This window comes from Canis lupus, chromosome 12 (genome assembly GCF_003254725.2).
Source record: "Canis lupus dingo isolate Sandy chromosome 12, ASM325472v2, whole genome shotgun sequence".
Taxonomy (NCBI): domain Eukaryota; kingdom Metazoa; phylum Chordata; class Mammalia; order Carnivora; family Canidae; genus Canis; species Canis lupus.
The window spans coordinates 55,419,013-55,438,200 of record NC_064254.1 but is presented as its reverse complement, the minus strand read 5'-3'; the positions used below and the strand labels follow the sequence as shown (position 1 = coordinate 55,438,200).

The 19,188-nt window shown below is 37.7% G+C and overlaps 1 protein-coding gene across 2 annotated transcripts in view; it reads left to right on the top strand.

Annotated features, from left to right (window-relative positions):
• The window catches only part of GPR63 (G protein-coupled receptor 63), a 49,428-nt gene extending 35,533 nt beyond the window's left edge, over window positions 1–13,895 (top strand). The window contains exons 1-2 of one of the 2 annotated variants that reach the window (XM_049092384.1): window positions 4,309–5,412; window positions 8,319–13,895. In XM_049092384.1, coding sequence (XP_048948341.1) covers window positions 8,463–9,722 — 1,260 coding nt within the window. In that variant the 5' untranslated portion in view covers window positions 4,309–5,412; window positions 8,319–8,462 and the 3' untranslated portion in view covers window positions 9,723–13,895. Of the gene's footprint in view, window positions 1–4,308; window positions 5,413–8,318 lie in introns of those variants that run through there. The other variant, XM_025444629.3, reaches the window with a different exon arrangement.
• The last annotated feature ends 5,293 nt before the right edge of the window (window positions 13,896–19,188 follow it).

Here is a 19,188-nt window from a genome sequence, read left to right as displayed (position 1 = left end):
TGCTTCTCCCTCTGCCTATGTCTCTGCCTCTCTCTCTCTCTCTGTGACTATCATAAAAAAAAAAAAAATACCACAGATGAAGTTTGAGAGGATCACTGTAGCAAGAATAGGAGCTTTGGGAATCTGAGCCACTTGCTCATGTTACCCAGCTGTGCCCTTGGGACTTGCCAGGCCTGATTTCATATATACTACTTCTGTTTAAGGTTGAAGTGCTCTGTACATACCCAACTTTGTGGCTTCAGAAGGTAAGTCCACAACAAATTCATGTGGAATACTCTTGTTGCATAGCTTTGTTCTAAAATTCTAAAGGTCTATGCTGTGATGCACTTTTCGCAGCCCTGTCAGATGCTGTACAGAATTCCTGTCTGTCACAGAGACCTAAAACATCAGTGGATCTGGTCTTACAGCCCAAGTGGCAGAGCAGCTGCCATGGCAGCCTGTACTTGAATGTCCCACTCAAATCTGGCAGATTTTCAAGCTACTTGATGAGGGTTAGAATAACATGCCATATAAGGTACATGATGCCTTCAAAATTTGAAAAGCCCTACTAACAGGTGGGCTTATTTTTTAATGATAGGGAAAGCCAGCTATCACCTTGGAAGAGCAATTTTGACATCTCGTAAGACTCCTAGAACATGTACAAAGATGGCAGGCCTTTGAAGTTTTGTGGGAATCTTTCCCCACCCTCTAGCACATATATATCTTACCAAGATTAGTAGAGTAGGTACTGTTTATTGTTCATTCATCATGTAATGGAAAGCATAGCATTCTGTGGAGTGGAGAGGCAGTTGAGGTCCCTGTGGACTAGATTATGACAGTGTGATGGAGAGTTGATTGCCCTGGGATAGGACAGTAGGGTGCCAGCTGGAGGCAAACTGCTCAGGTGTTCTTTGCTAACACATATAGAGGGAAAAAATAACAATTTGCCAGATCAATAGCTGTGTGCCAGATGCCAAGGAATGTGTTGATTTACTCCAGCAATGAAGTCACATCTGGTACAGCATCTGTTCTCTACAAAATCCATCTGTTTTCTATAAGGTCAGATAGGCAAGTTGAATGTGGATGTGCTAGCTATGATCACCTTCATCCTTTAAGTCCTTGGTGGTGATCCTAATTTCTGCAGTGTCTCAATGTCTGCACAAATAAAGTGTTGTTTTTGTTTGACTATTTTCATAGGTAGAGATAGCACTAGGAGTTTGTGCTTCACCTTTTTTTTTTTTTAAAGAACCATCATAGACCAAACACATCAAGGAACCAGTGAGGGAATCTTCCTGTTGCTGAGTATGTCTCTTGCAACTCCACATTTCAGAAGATAATGATGGCATGAGTTCTGGGATCAGTGGGAGTTGGAACTGAGCCCAAACTCCCATCAATCACATGATTTCCATAAGCCTCTACTCTGAATGGTACAACATGGTACCCTTTTGGGTCTCCAGGAATGAGTGCCAGTTCAAGCCGTATTCAGCAATCCCACAAAATTCTGATTATTTCCTTTTCCCCAGTGTGTAGTCACTCTGGTAATTGGCTGCAGTTTTTTGAGGAAGACTAGGAGGAAGGTTTATAGTATAGCTTTTTGGTTGTGTAGCAAGGTCCTTTCATGGGACCTGGCTTCCTTTTACTCAAGGGACTCTAGGTCTGTGTACTGGCACAAGTCTGGGAATTGATTGAGGGGCTGCTACTTTCTATTTTATAGGCTTGATGCTTATAAGCTTCTAATTCTCTCTCTCCTACAGTCACCATGACAGACACCCACAAGATTGGGCTTTGATTTAGTTTTCAGAAACCTCATCTCTGGGGCTGTAGCAGATAGAGTTTGTTTCACAGTGGTTAATGAAGCTTTTTGGTTTTTCACTAATCCTTGAGTCTGGAAATTAAAGTTCTCAATTTACTTTTACTTTTTTCCTTCCTCCAGAAATGCAAATTCTGGGACCTACCTCAGGTTACAGAATTGGTGACTCAGGAGTTGGGATTCAGCTGTCTGTAGCTTAACAGATACTCCAGGTGATCCTTATGATCCCTCACCTTAGAGAACCACTGGTTTAGAGCATCTTCTCAGAGAAAGTTATTTTCAATGGAGAATTCTTAACTAAGACAATTAAAGGACAGAATAATTACTTATTCCAGCATACAGGGACTCAAAATTTACTTCCCTTATATTCTTCCTTTATTTTTATTTATTTTTTAAATATATTCTTCCTTTAAAAGCAGTTGGACAAACAGTTCTTGGGAAAGTAGGAAGTAAACAAAGGAAGCAGTGAAATGGAAAACAAAGGGTTTAGGAAATGCAGAAAGGAGGATTTCCAGAATGGGTGTCATAAAGGCGTGTCTCAGGCTGGCTTCATGTAGCAGACCCATGAAGTAACTGTTCCAGGGAGGGCTAGAAGAACAAAAGCTATGACTCTAAGATAAAAATGTAGTTGATAAATTTGACCTTCCAAAATAAAATACCTGTAGATATAAGATCTATCTCGTGAGCTGGTTAAAAAAAAAAAAATCATTGATGGTTATTTTTAAAAATTGAAAATAAGTAAATTATTAATTCTAGGAAATCCAAAATTTATACATGAAAGGAAAATATTCTGTTTGCATATCAGCAAATGTTAATGTCTATTGTAACTCAGATTTTCAAATAACATTTTGATAGTATGAAGGGAGGAGAAATAAGTTGGAGGTGCTATGACATCTAAACTCTCATCTATCGTAAAAGGAAGTCAATCAAGATTTAATGTATAATATTGGTAATCAAAAGTAGCAACTTCCTCAAATTATTTAGATATATAAAGAATAAGTACTTGACAAAACTTTAAAATAATTAAAAATGGCTACCTCTGAAGATGGTAATGGATTAATGAAGGGTGGTACAGGGTTCGACTGTCATTTAAAAAAGCATTTGATTATTTTAAGGGCGTCTGGTTGGTTAAGTGTCCAACTCTTGGTTTTGGTTCAGCTCATGATCTCAGGATTGTGAGATTGAGCCCTGATTTGGGCTCCATGCCCAGGAGGGAGTCTGCTGGAGATTCTCTCTCTCCCTCTCCATTTGCCCTTCCCCTCACTTGTGTGCACATGCTGTTGTTTCTCTCAAATAAATAAAAAAAAATCTTTAAAAAATCATTTGATTATTTAAAAAATTATGCAGATATATCATACAAATAAATATTAAAATGAGTAAAGAAGAAATTCCCTGATGTCACAAAACATAGTGTAAATGAATTTAATTTTCCAAATGTGTATTGGGCTTTGTGGAAAGCATAGTAGTCAGGAAACTATGAGATTCTCCTAGGAGAATATAATCTTTGCAGAGAATAAAACAAGTATCTAAAGCACTGCAGTAGCAGGTAAGACTAGAGAATACTAGAACTTCCACTGCCCATTCTAGCCACTGACACCCTAGTAGTTGTGACATTCTGGCACAGTCCAAACATAAAACACGTTATGCATATCATTAACCTAGTTACCCCAGTCTCTGTATTTGTTCCTGTAGGTGCCTCAAGAAGAGGGAAATAATCATAAATCCAGTTACTTCTGCCATATGTGAGTTTTACATGTGCGCATACCTGTGGAGTGTGTTTATATACATATATGCACACATTCACACAGAATTTTCAGTTTTTCTTATTTGGAAAATGTAGTAAGAGTTTCCAACAAATGACCAGTAAAGATGAGTCTAGATTAGATTTAACATCAGGACTGTTATGCAGATATTATCAAACTAAGCTGATTTTCTAGTACTGATGTTTCTACTGTCCCATTTCCTTTGGAAATGCAAATTTTATTTTGTTTTTTGGAAATGTAAATTTTGGCTATAAAAGTTTTATTTAGTCTTCTATAAAATTCAAATGAAACTTCAGGTCACAATAGTATTTGATGAAAAGTCCTGGGAGGAAAGAATCTTTTAACATAGTTATTATGAGCATTCAAAGCACTGCTTTGGTTATTAGGCTTTTCAGTAAGAAAAGGAAGAAGGCCAGAGAACATTTACATTTATGTTATGGTGAGCCTGGAGTACAGTGAATGAAGAATACTATATAGATACAAGGGCAAAGATGTTATTAAGTCCATGCATGCGATGTTCCTTGATATAAATTCTGATTCTTTTCCTTAATGTTTAATTACAAAATTGCCTTTGCTTTAATTCCTTTGAAGAACTTTATCAGGGAAATTGACCATTTATATTTAATAGGCACCGAGAAGCTAATTAGAAGCTCTGTGTGCTTGGATTGGGCTTGATAGTGGGTGGGCTTTAGTAAACAAGATGATTGGGCACCAAGCTAGCATTTTTCTTGGGGTACCATCAAATGTTGAATCTAGAAACTTTTCCTCTAGGGCTTTTTAGTTACTGGAGCATATGAACATTTTAGTCCTGCCTGAGTAGCATATGCCAGGCTGCTGGCACCTTGGAAGCAGTGTAGAGAAGGCTAGATTCTCATGTGGAATGTGTAGACATTCAGTCACTCTCCCTGTTTTCAGCTTTGCACTCATAGTCTCAAGTTGATGCTTCTCAGATTCAGTTGTGCCACAGACTTGGGCTGTGGGATAATAGCTCAAGGAATGGGAAGTGTGTGCTTTCATGTGGTTGCACAGAAGAGGGGAGACTGGGATGTGGAGTGGGGTTCTAGGGGCTCTGGAGATAGATTTTCAGGCAGTTTAACAGTTTTTTTGTGCCACCTACGCCACTTTCTGTGGTAACGGGTACTTTCCAATGCAGAGCTGCTCCACAAGGTGTGTCAGCTTCTTCTAAGCGTATTTCCCTGGGAATATTGAGGATATAGTTCTCTGTTCTGTTCGGTTCTGTTCAGTCAGCTACTGCATTGCCATCTGCTTTTTGTCTTATGACACTTTAAAAAAATCCTTATCTGTTAATGCATTTTTCATTCATACCTTTTGTCCTTTGGGGTTGTAGATTTTGTTTAAAAAATCCCTTTCTTTCATTTCAGTGTGATTTTGAGATGCAGGGTCTATGGTCAGTCTGTCCTTTAACCACAGATCTAAACCATTTGTTCATTGCTGTCTCTCTCGTGCCTGGCACATACTAGGTACTTAAACATTTGGTGAATGAATAACAGAATGAATTAAGGTAGATGTTTTTATAGTAATGGGGGGGGCTTTGATGACAGAAAAATATGACTATATGTTTATATAGCAATCTAAAAAGCATCTTTTAAATTGTGGTTTTTGTTTTTGTTCCTCAACATGGGTGAGGAAATCAAATGTCTCAAAGTGTGGCCATTAACAAAACGAAAAGCCTGCTGGATGGGAGAAGATATTTACAAATCGTGTATCTGATAAGGAGTTAATATCCAAAATTTATAAAGAACTCATACAATTCAATAGCAGAAAACCAAACAATCCTAATAAAAAGTGGGCAGAAGATCTGAAGACATTTTCCCAAAAAAGACATAAGATGGCCAACAGGTAAATGAAAATATGCTCAACATCACCTATCAGGGAGATGCAAATCAAAACCGGTGAGATAATACCTCATACCTCTTAGAATGGCTATTATAAAAAAGACAAAAAATAAGTATTGGTGAGGATGTGGAGAAAAAGAAACCGTCATGCACTGTTGGTGGAAATCTAAATTGGTGCAGCCACTATAGAAACAGTGTGGAAATTCCTCAAAAAATTAAAAATAGAACTGCCATATATTTAGCAGTTCCACTCTTGGGTATTTATCTGAAGAAAACAAAAACATTAATTCAGAAAGATAGAAGCACCTCAATGTTCATTGCAGCATTGTTTATAATAGCTAAGGTATGGAAACAACTTAAATGTTTAATGCATGAAATGATAAATGAATGGATGCATGAATGGATAAAGAAATTGTGGTATGTATACATAATGGAATATTCATAAAAAGAATGCAGTCTTGTCATTTACAACAACATGGATGGACCTTGAGGGCATCGTGCTAAGAAAAACAAGTAAGACAAAGACAAGTACTGTATGATCTTATATGTGGAATCTAGAACAAACAAACAAAAACCAAGAAAAACCCCAACTCACAGATAAAAGCGAATAAGAGATTGGCGATAGCCAGAGGCAGGGGAGGGTGGAAGTGGGTGAAATTAGTGAAGCGGGTCCAAAGGTACAAACTTCCAGAAGCCATGGGGATATAATGTATAGTATGGGGACTATAGTTAGTAATACTGAATTGCATATATGAAAGTTGCTAAGAGAGTAGATCTTAAAAATTCTCATCACAAGAAAAAAGATTTTTTAAATTGTGATGATAGATGTGATAGATGTTAACTAGGTTTATTGTGGTGATCGTTTCTCAATATATCCAAATATCAAATATGTTGTACAAATGAAACTAAATTAAAGTTCCATGTCAATTATACCTTAGTGAGAAAAAAATAAATATAAAGCTGTTTCTTCATTACTTTGGAATGGAGATGTGTTTGTTTTAGTTGGTCAGGCACAATTATAGCTGTTGCATTAGGCTTAAGATACACATTGCCTATTTATAATTTCTCTTTAGAGGAAGACTTGTATTGAAACTGATTTGTGTAGCAAGCATGGTCTTTATTCCTATTTGTATGTATGCTTAAGTAATTTTATATATGTATTTATATTTCTTATATTTAGGTACCGTTAAAGAGACTTATGGTGATTAATGTTGTAAACCTTTCCAGCTACCACTGCTTCCTACCCATTGGACCTTTGTGGTTAATAAAATTTGAGAGTTGCTGGATTAGTGTGGCTTCTTGTTCAAGTATATTTTGCATTTCAAAGTGAATATGTGAAGATGGATAAAATCTAATAGGGACAGAGAACTTAAGCTATAAAAATGAGAATAAATAGTAAAATTAATATTTTGAACAAACAGATTAGTATTCTCCTTGTTCATAAAGGCAGCCCTGGACAATGAAGAGGGGATTGTGGAGAGACACAAGTATGGTAGAGAGCCTGTGATTTGGCTATAGTGCTGGATCTTGAAGGGTCTTGCATATGGAATGCCTCCCTTCATACCCCAAGAAATGAATAAGTGAACTTTCTGCATTTTCCCCTAAAATTGATGACTTAATTCTAAATCCAAATAATGAGCAAATTTCAGTGTTGTTTTAAACTTCTATACATTTATTATTTATTAAAGCAATCTACTCATAACTCCAAAGAGAGGTCTTTCTAATTAAAGAGGTTACATCCCCAGTAAAGAAGGAAGATCCCACACCATGAAAGTAGTTTAATAAGATAATAGATTTTAAAAGTCCCTTATGGAAAACTCTAGGCTTGTGGAAATTGATATGAAGTTAAGGGTAAGGATTAGAGAAAGGTGGTAAGAAACTTCTGGAGTAAGATAACCAAATATCTTTGAGGTACCTGGCTGGCTCCAGTTGGTAGAGCATGTATGATCTCAAAGTTGTGAGTTTGAGCCCCATGTTGGGCGTAGAAATTACTTAAGAATAAAGACCTAAAAAGAAAGATAACCAAATATTTTGGAATGTTTTCTATAATATATTCTCCACACCTGAATGTTTTTCTGATCATCTTTAGAATCCCCATCTTTATTGTTTGTTTGACATCTTTTATCAGGTTGCAAGCACACATTCAGGTCGACTTTAGGGAGAAGAAACTGAGAAGATAATATAAATAAATCAGAAATTAAAGGCTGGAAATGGGTAGTCATGGGAAAGAAGACAATACGAGAAGCAAAGAGAGCTTTAGAAAAAGAAAACTCTTGAAAATATTACCAAGACTTTTTACATATATATTTTTTCTCATCTTGAATAACTTCTCCAGTGTGGTTGATGTAGAGATTTCTGAGAAGAAACACACAAGAAAGAAAGCCAGCAGCTTGTTTCAGACTTTCATAGAAAATAACCTAGTACTGACTAGGTTAGGGTGTTAGGTCAAAAGTGTGTGATTATAATGCATTCCATAGAAAACTGAGTTCAGGGTTTGCCAGACAGTTTTGTGTTAATATAAAAATGGAATATGAACTTGTACCAAAGTTATTAAGAAAAGTATTAGTACTTTCAGGAAAAACATATTAGAATCGGTATTAATAGTGACTGTGGAAAGGCCATGTTGCTATTGGACATTTAAAAGAAAAATTAACAGGAAAGTTATAACTTTTGCCTTTGAGGCAGTAATACATTTTGATTCTCTTCATTTTCACTTTATATATAAATGTCATGAAAATTCCATCATTTTAACAAATATAAAACAGAACAACAATATTTTAGTGTTGACTAAGCTAGAGACTTAAATATTTTTCAAGGTTTAAAAAACTGATCTTTCATGATGAAAGGTAAGTCAAGTGTTATTTACAAAGCCCATTTCTCATTGACTTTTTGTTTTGGGCTTGTTTTCAGGCAAAAGGATTCCTATGGAAGATGGAACTCTGTTTTCCAGAATGTGTTTCCAAACCAATCAATGAAACATGATACTGCTGCTCTGTGTTGAAATGCTTGAAGAACACCCACATCTCTGTCAGCGCCTGCCATTCTGCTGAAATCATGGTCTTCTCCGCAGTGTTGACTGCGTCCCATACTGGGGCAACCAACACAACATTTGTCGTCTATGAAAACACTTATGTGAACATTACTGTCCCTCCACCATTCCAGCATCCCGGCATTGGCCCGCTGCTTAGATACAGTATGGAAACCATGGCTTCCACTGGAATGAGTTCCTTGACAGTGAATAGCACAGCTGTACCCCCAACACCAGCAGTTTTTAAGAGCCTAAACTTGCCTCTGCAGATCATCCTTTCTGCTATAATGATATTTATTCTGTTTGTGTCTTTTCTTGGGAACTTGGTTGTTTGCCTGATGGTTTACCAAAAAGCTGCCATGCGCTCTGCAATTAACATCCTCCTTGCCAGCCTGGCATTTGCAGACATGTTGCTTGCAGTGCTGAACATGCCCTTCGCCTTGGTAACTATTCTTACTACAAGATGGATTTTTGGGAAGCTCTTCTGTAGGATATCTGCTATGTTTTTCTGGTTGTTTGTGATAGAGGGAGTAGCCATCCTGCTCATCATTAGCATCGATAGGTTCCTTATTATAGTCCAGAGGCAGGATAAGCTAAATCCATATAGGGCTAAGATTCTAATTGCAGTTTCTTGGGCGGCTTCCTTCTGTATAGCCTTTCCTTTGGCTGTAGGAAACCCTGACCTGCAGATACCTTCCCGAGCCCCCCAGTGTGTGTTTGGGTATACAACCAACCCAGGTTACCAAGCTTATGTGATTTTGATTTCTCTAGTTTCTTTCTTCATACCCTTCCTGGTGATACTGTATTCATTTATGGGCATACTCAACACCCTTCGGCACAATGCCTTGAGAATTCACAGCTACCCGGAGGGTATATGCCTCAGCCAGGCCAGCAAACTGGGTCTCATGAGTCTACAGAGACCCTTCCAGATGAGCATTGATATGGGCTTTAAAACACGTGCCTTCACCACCATTTTGATTCTCTTTGCTGTCTTCATCGTCTGCTGGGCCCCATTCACCACTTACAGCCTTGTGGCAACGTTCAGTAAACACTTTTACTATAAGCACAACTTTTTTGAGATTAGCACCTGGCTCCTCTGGCTCTGCTACCTCAAGTCTGCGTTGAACCCACTGATTTACTACTGGAGGATTAAAAAATTCCATGACGCCTGCCTGGACATGATGCCCAAGTCCTTCAAGTTTTTGCCACGTCTTCCTGGTCACACAAGGCGGCGGATACGTCCCAGTGCTGTCTATGTGTGTGGGGAACACCGGACAGTGGTGTGAATATGGGTACTGCCTGACATTTTGGGTGATGGTTGCTCTTTATCGGACTTTGAGTTTTCTTTCACATGGGTTCTCCAAGTATACTTTATTGTTTTTTATAGGGTTTGTGTGTATGTGTGTGTGTGCAGTGTAAAGAATGGTGATTAGCTAGAATTCTGTTACTGAGGATACGTAATAGGGAAATAATCACAAATGTTACCTCCAGGGTTCAAGAGAAATCCTTGATTTAGGATGGGGAGATGGTATTTTGTTTCTTTGATTGATTTTGTTTTTGAAGCAGGGATCAGGATTGTGCTTTAATGAGCCTGCAGTTACATTGAATTGTAGGTGTTTTGTATGCTGCTAAGGTATGCTTAATTGAGTTTATCATTTTTTTTCTGGAAGACGTTGCTGCTTTTTGCCATCACTTTGGAGCCAAAACCACATACATCTCAGTAGATAAATATTTACTTTTATTAAAAAGAATAACCCAAGGGGGTTAGTGACATTTTAAAGGTCGTTAATATTTACTTTGGTGCACTTTAAGAAATAATGTACAAACTAATTCAGTCATGTTTTTCAGAATTGTTTTTTTAATACATGACCTGATGTGCTTTAGGGAACATTGCATTATCATTTCTAGGAAGATAGTTTTTAAAAAATGTTTTATCTGCATGTCCAGTTTTAAAGAACATAAAAATGTAGACATTTTTCTAAGCACAATAGTGATTCTTCAGAGCAAATAGGGCAAAATCCAGGAGACAAAGCATCTCTGCATATTTAAATGGGATGCATTGAGGGGTAGCTGGTGTGGGCTATGGTATTTCCTTTGACTCAAGGATTCTGAGTTCACCGGGCAGAAGGATCTATCGTTTTATTGGGCACCTACCATCTTCCAGGCACTGTGCATCTTTATCCTCACAGCATCCTGTGAGGTAGGTATTCTTTCTTTCTTTTTTATTCAGAAAGTAAGTCTTAGAGAGATGAAAATCTTGCCCAAGGTTAATGGTAGAGCTGGAATCCAAAAGAATCTGTCAGAATCCTGAGACTGCTGTTCTTATGTGCCACGTAGACATATCATTCAGGTTTAAGTATTTCATAGTTAGGAAGGAACTCTGTGTATCCTTTAATTTTTTTTAGACTAGCACCTTTTAAAAATAGCTTCACTTTTTTTGTAACCAAAAGAAATGTGAAAACATTACAGAAAATATGGAAAATAGAAAAAAAAATCATTCACACCTACCCTTTTACAGTGGATCTTAAATATCTTAGACAGATAAGGCTATGAGGAAATAAGGTGATTTTTTTTTTTTTTTTTTTTTTTTCAAAACAAGTGACTGACTACGGAGAAGTTAATTACAGCTGTATGTAGGTCCTGGCCTTGCTGGTTCAGAGATTTCCTGTTGTCCAGCTGGTTCTAAATGTTCTGGGCAAAGTAGCACGGTTGCCTGAGGGCTTGCCCATGGCTGAGCTGAAGTTTGTAAATGTGCTCAAAGAGGCAAAGATAAGTCCTGGTAGGAGCATAGAGCAAGTTTTAACAGGGCAGGTCCAGGGTTTCACATTTTTTTTCTCTTGCTGACGACCTGCCCCCCTAGGTACATCAGAGCCTTTGGTCCCCTTGCTCTGTGGCCACTGACACACTTTATGGGTTTGGGGCTGCAGCCAATGGGTTTGGGGCTGCAGACCAAGGCTATAAGGGTTGAAAATGTAGCCTCTTGGCCACACACCTCTTGACTTTATAAATAGCTAGGTTAACATGAATACTTTTTGGATTTTTATAGCTTCTTTTCAGAATTTTAGTACTTTGTGAGCCAGTGGGAAAAATGAGCCTCTGTTTCTTCAGTTTTACAACCACACAGTTGGATTAGATGAATCTGGCCCAACTCTACTGTGCTTTCCTCCATGTGGGAGTAGAGATATATGAAGAGCTCGGCTGACGTCAGCATCAATCTTTGGTCTCCAGTATTACTTCTTTACAGTTTACTTACTAGCTGTTTCTTAAAATGGAATGTCTACTGAATGTCTGAAAAGCCCCTAGCACAGTATCAGGAACTAGGACTTTGGAAGGTTGATGACACCGTGAAGGACCCGGGGAGCCCTGCTCTTAAGGCAATTGTAATGGTATTAGAACTCATTTTCCAGTTGAAGAACTCTTTTGGGACTCAGAGCACTTATTCAGCATGTTGTTTCGGGATCAGCTTTTGCTGATAGTCACCTACCTCTTTGGTTTCTAATTTATATTATTCACAGGTTAAAATCGTTTTAGTCCATTTGGGAGCTTAGAGAACATAAACACTGTAGTAGATACGTAGGAGCACATGGAACTGTATCATGCTTTTCCATTTTCAATATAAACTGGTTTTCAAGCGGATATTGATAAGGATATTTGAAATTAGACTTTCTCTTAGGAAAGTCATCGTGATCTGTATTCATCTTCCATATTGGCAGTAGGTCTTGAGACTCCCATTGTGATAGAAGTTGAAACTGAGCTTTGTTTTCTTTGTCCTTCCTTATGAGCTGTCCTTCGGTACTTTTGTGCTGCCTGGTAGGCAGTGCATTGTTTGGCAGAGCTCAAGAGTGCCTGCTGAGATGCTCAGTGTTTGTGAGAGAAGACCACGTGGGGCCTTAGGAACTCAGCAACACCACCCAACAGCCAACAGCGGTTCTCTTTACACTGGAGACTCTTGATAGGGGACAGTTTACAAATCATTTTGAATGTTTTTATCATGTACACATTTTAAAAGCTTTAAAAAAAATGTACTCTGTTGGACCTTTGAAAAATTTAGGTGCGGAATCATATTTTGCCTATTCCCCTGTATTTTCTTGAGGGAGAAAGAAAATACCACTACTAATTATCACCACAGGCAGACACAAGAGATAGTTTAGTTTTCCTTTTCCGTCTGGCTAATAAGTAAGAGGCATGAGAAAGATTGTGAAATATTTGTGATCAGGAGAAAGAGTCTGGAAGAAATCCCCAATAGTCTGGAGTAGTGCTATTCAAACTTTAATAGGAATTTGTGTCTCTGTATTCCCAGGGGAGCTTGTTAGCAATACAGAAGCTCCGGTTCCCCAAAGGGGCTGGGTTTGGGCCCGGGAATGCACACTTTAGTTCCTTGAGCACTCTGATTCCGAGGCAGGTCCCTGGGTCCCTGATCCTGAAGTTGGTGCTTCAAGAAGCACTCTGGTTGAAAATACACCCATTTTAATATTGTCTGTTTTACACATAAATGCTTGTGTTGGAAGCCATTATCTCTTAGTGCATGGGTAATCCATATATAGAGGAAAATCTACACATCGTTGTACCTTATTTGCTGCCACGTGTGTTAGTACTGGATCTTGCCAGTGTCAGCTGTACCTTCTTTCAGCTGGCAAAGTTCTGATAGACCATGTTGTTTCATGGTAGAGCAAAAGGAGTGATTTAGTATTTGAAAGTCATGACTTTCAAGAGTCTAGTTCCTCTAATATTTTCTTTTCTTCTAGAGAGATGTCTTTGTTGTATATAATCTCCAGAAGAGTATGAGGGGAATGTAAAATTCATCTAATTTCCCACTGCTCTGCTTATGCCAGTCGTGTTCAATGGAAGCATGAAGAAAATAAAATAATCTTTTTACTCTATGTATAATTTCAGTTGCTGACAAAGATATTTAATTTGTTCTTAATCTTTGCTTTTGTTTACATGAAAATATTTATGTATATATCACAGAAAAATTTCTACTTGCTTGACATTTTATTCTACTATGATTTCTAAGTTTAAAGAACTGCTTAATTCAAATTTATTTTCACAACCATAGTCCTGCTAAAATGCCTTCATTGAAGACTCAGTTTTTAAATAATAAAAATATCAAAGCACATGTTTGTTAAGACAGGTAAATGGTAATACATTTCTTAGCTATATATTGGTACTAGTCCTTTGTAATTAAAATTAATTTATTTTACAATAGTACCTGCCCTATATATTAAATAAAGAAACCACTTTGAATTTTGAGTTGTAATTCAAAAAAAAAAAAAAACTGTGGTTATGTGTGCATATTGTTATTACAACCAGGAGAAGAGCTTCCAATGAGAAAATGAATAAACATTTAACATTTCTAAAAGTGGAGTTTTTTTTTTTTTTTTTTTTTTAAGGACTACTTCATCTTAGATTTGTCATGAGTAATACTTTATGTTAAATTAAAATCTGAGTTGAGTTTCAAATCCTGCTTCCTTTGGGTTTTTATTTTCAAATTAGTTCTCAAAGCCTGTGTATATATAATTATATTCTAGCTTTAGAAGTTCTAAGAGAAGTTAAAGATGAAATGAAACTTGGCAAAAGACCACTAGTATTAAGAAACAGTTTTAAGGAATTCTCTCTAGGAGAATTATGGAAATTTTACTGCCGAATTATTTAAAATTGGATTGTCACTTGGCAAAGCAATGAGTGTCTGCTCCTATTTTGACAAAATGATTTCAGATCGCACTTCCGTTTCTAAAAGCTAAGGCCTTTCTAAAATCCACTTTTAAACTGATAGAAAATGGGACGCCTGCGTGGCTCAGCAGTTAAAGCACCTGCCTTCAGGTCAGGGTATGATCCTGGAGTCTTGGGATCGAGTCCCATGTCGGGCTCCCTGCATGGAGTCTGCTTCTCCCTCTGCCTATGTCTCTGTCTCTCTCTGTGTCTCTCATGAATAAATAAATAAAATCTTAAAAAAAAAGAAAACTGATACAAAATATCAGTTATTTGTATATGAGTTTCAACTTTTTGCCAATTAGATATGAGGATTTTATTTTCTTTTTCTCTCCTATGCAATAGTTAAATACACTTTTTTTTTAAATTACAAAAGAAGATTGTCATTAAATCTACATTTGATAGTTTTTTCTGAAATGGAAAGATATACCGAAATTGAGGAACATGTTGAATTAAAAACATTTTCATATATACCTTGAAAACAGAAAAAAACATTTCACATCTACCATGAACGCTACTCAACACATACATAATAAAGAGAAACTTTAGGAGCAATTGAGATACCAAGATGCAGTCAATTAAATTTAATGCAAAAAGAAGAAAGATTCTATGGCTATGTCAATTAGCATTTAACCAAATAAACAAAACCGGTAGAAGATATTTCTTAAGAGATTTATTGCAAGAATTGGCTTACATGATTGTGGTTATTGCAAGAATTGGCTTACATGATTGTGGGACTGGCTAGACAAATCGGAAATCCCAAAAGGCAGGCCGTTAAGTGGAGCAAGCTAGAATTCACAGGCAGGTACTAGCTGAAGCTGCTGCCCACAGGTGGAATTTTTTCCTCCTGGGAGAAACCAGTTCTACTTTGAAGGCCTTTCAACTGCTTGAATTAGGCCCACCCAGTTTATCTAGGATACTGTCTCTTAGTTAATGTGGATTGATCATGGACTTCAGTCACATCTACAAAATACCTTCATAACAACACTTAAAGTTTGATGGATTAACTGGAGACTGGCCTACCCAAACTGACACAGCCAAAGACCATTACAATGGTGAAATCCAAATTTAAAATATAAAATCTTCCTATGATGCTATACTGTTAGTCCAAAAAACTCAGCCTGTGTTGACGTTAGTAAAATGACCAAGATAAGCTTGTGGCAGAGGGTGGGATGCACATTCTGACTTCAGTGTATTCAAATCCACATAATCACAGGGCACAATATTTATCTCTGGTTTTCACTGCATCTATTTTGAAGCTTCCCAAAGGGGAATAATAGTCAATTGATCGGAAAATTATGTAAACCAACTTCCTTTCTGTGTGAGTTTTCATTATTTATGATACTTGTCAAGGATGATGTCTTTTTAAAGAATTTGAAAACATTTACAGTTAGAACCAACTGTTAGCATAAAAGTATGCTAATAGCATTAGTAATAATGATTGGTGCCATTTTTGGCCACCTATATTAAAATACACTTTTTAAATTCACAATATTTTCTTCTCTTTCCAACTAAATAAACTATGTTGCCAGGAGTAACTTTGCAGGCATAGCTTGGATTCACAGCTTTGGCCTAATGCAGAAGTTCATAGTTTCCTACGCCACCCTGCTTCTATTATTCTCTGATAACAGAATGGAGTCCTTAGTGAGAAGAGCTTACTGAGCATGATACTGGATGATTACTACTCTCCATGCCCTAGGTAGTAAATAATCAGCAGCAAAACCTATACACAAGGTTGTGGATATTAACATAAAACCTGGATTGATTCGTTCTTGGTTTTAAGTCATTAATCATATTTGGCTACATCAGAAAAGACACTGGTAAGCTGACTGGGCCCCTGGCACCCTTGGACACACCATCTCTCATGGCATAGAACCTTCATGGAATTTGCTGATGGCAGAAATTTTAGGGACACTTAGACATTCAGTACTTCCCTTAAACTGCATAGATCCCAGAATCCTTTTTGGAAAGGCTTTCACCTGGTGCACAATGGGGGTTCAGTTATACACTGATTTGCCTAACATACCAGTGTTTATAGTATAGCTAAGGCTGGAGGTGAGCAGGTGGAGATGATGAAATTGAGAGCCCTGGAGTCCTTGTTCCAGCTTTGACACTCCTGCTGTGTCACCAGAGCTCTCTCAGCCTGACATAAGATGACAGTGTTTTAAGATGCCCATTAACCCGTGATTGGTATAGTAATTAGAATTGCTTAATCAACTGAGCTCTGTACTGAGAAAGAAACTGTACCAAAAACCCATGACTGTAGTTTGTTGTTATATATTTATGAAAATAGGTTTTAAATTGTGTAATTTATCTTACTGACCATCTGTGAGAGTGCCTCTTTTAGAGGTTGTCAAATACATTATACCCTGATGAGCAGATGACAAAACAGTTTTAGAGCAACTAGATGACTTGCTCAAATTCCCACGGCAATTGGGAGGTAGAGCTGCGATTCAAACGAGCTGACCGCTCCCGACTTTAGAGCTTCTTCCATTTCACTTCGAGTCAGTGGGATTTCACCATCTCAGAGAGAAGGCCTGGACAATGAGTTTGCAAGGTTTGGAAAAAGCAGCGATTGGGTAAGCAGAGGACAGATGAGTGGTCCTGGAAAGTATCTCAATTGAATGGGTGCATTTTTATTAGTAGAAAGAAGAATAATAGCATGTTAACATTTTAAAGAAAGCAATTTCTTTTTTTTTTTTTAGTTGTTCACCTGGGCTTTACCACTAAAAAAAATAAAAATAAAAAAATAGCTGAGCTCATGGACAAAGGAACGCAGGCAGGTCAATGTGACAAGGCCAGGAATTGCCGCTTCCTGGTTATATGCGCCAGCAGTTTGTTCTCACTGTGGACTTAAATTTTGGAGGGGGCCTGAACTGGGTCTGCATACCCCAAACTTGCTCTGGTAAGCATTGCTGTCACTCCTGTCCCTCTGGACCTATGCTGGAAGAACTCTTCCTTTGTGGATGCTGGGGACTCTGTGGAAAACCGTCAGCAGCCGGGGAATTTCCTTCTGTTCTCATCTCTTCTTCCAGGATGCTCATCTGATGAGCAGGGTACTGCAAATGGCACAGAAGACACTTCTCTCTGGCAGGAAGAAAAATGGCATTTTCATGTATGACTTCCCCAAAGGTATTTACCATCTCAAAAATGATGATTAATTTAGATGACAAGATATCATAGTGTCCTGTTCATCTGTGTACAGGCTACTATTTTTAAGCAATGGGTCGTGTTTGATATCTTGAAGGTAAAAGGCTTCTCAGGAAAACAAATATGCAGTAAAAGCAGATGCTCAGTATGCATTGAAGGGAAGTGTAGCAGTGTAATCTGACCAAGATGCAATGACAGCCGAAAGACAAAAACAAAAGACATCAGCTGGGTCTTGATTTTCAGCCCCATCTTTCCCCCTTGAATTCATATGTTTCTAACCTGCTAGACATCAGGCTCCCTGAGGGCAGAGCACCGTGCTTGTTTATTTTGTTTATTGTTTACCCAGCACCTAGCGTATGGTGGCTCACAAAAGGTAGTGGTCCCCAAAAGTCTGGAAATGGACCTTTTGATAATAGGATGTTGGTGGCAAAAATCATAATGGATTTACTCAAACAAAACAGCTTCTAAGTGGAAAGACCTGAGACCAGCACCCCGGTCTTCAGCCTCCAAATCCAGTGACCAGCCCACTATGAGGACCTGTTTCCTTGACTGAGGGTTCTCATCTGGTGGTTCTCAGACCCTGCAGCCAGGCTGGTTTGGGTGATGCTTGTAGAATGGATAGGGCTTCTAAATTTTTATTTGCTAAACCTGGCAACCCTCAGAATAGTACACATATGTATATAATTTTTTGACCCTGTGATGTGCAAATCGCATCATGGAGCAGATCATCTGTTCCTCTTATTTGTAAGGTGATCTGTGACTACATCTTGTGGTCTTGACTAAATATGCTGGGGCTCAGTCTTCAAAGGAAGGAGGAGGACATGACTCATGGTGCAGCTGAGGAGCACAGGTACAGATGGGATGATAATAGCAAGAAAAGGTGTGTTTCTGTAACTGTTTTGCATGTCTTTTTGTTGGTAAATGAATGACGAGAGTGTATGGATAAGATGTATTCAATAACAACTCTATCAGGGAGATTTTGGTTGGGAAAAGTTTTCTATTGTTGGAATTAGACATCCATATGTTGAATGCCATTTGAACACTTGCAACAGAAATTCAGAGTTTAAATCACTTTTACCATAGTTTTGGCAGGACTGAGAACACATTTTTTTTTCAGCTGTTCTTCCTGATGGGAGCTATAAATAGTTTTGGGGAAGTATATAATTATCTCAAAGTAGAAGCTAAAGATAAAAAGCTGCTTAAGATTTTAAAGGAACATTTAATGGTTATTATTATGTAACATTTATTAAGTATGCGCACTGTGATCATTGTCTTTGCCAGGAAGAAACTTGGAATAAAGAGTCAACCTAAGATGTGACATGTATAAATAGACCAAAAGGTATATTAACATGGTGCCAGAACAAAGGGTTGATTCAATAAAAAAAGAATTTAGGAGAACAAAAAGGCAGCCAAATCAGGATAATATTGTATAGAAATGAAGAAAACTTATATTTAGTAACAAATCTTTAAAATTACCGGTAATTTAAAACAAAGATGGCTAGTCACATAAAAACAGGTAACATTATGATGCACACATGAGGTAGTACTGTGTCTTTGGTAGTTAGCTTAGACTTTTACAGATAAAAGGGGTCTACTTATTCTGTTCAATGATTTAAATACTAAATAAAGATTTAAGTACTAAATAAAGATCCACTGTTGGCTGAAGCAAGGTAAGTGTTAGAAATAACGACTCGGGGCGCCTGGCTAGGTTCAGTCTGTAGAGCATGTAACTCTTAATCTCAGGGTGGTGAGTTCAAGCCCCAGGTTGGGTATGGAGCCTACTTAAAAAAAAAAAAAAAAAAGTAATACTTCGGTCATTAGCTCCTGGTTAAGACTGTTGCTGCTGTTTAATGCCCACAGAAAGCTCACAGCCAAATAATCTTATTCATACAG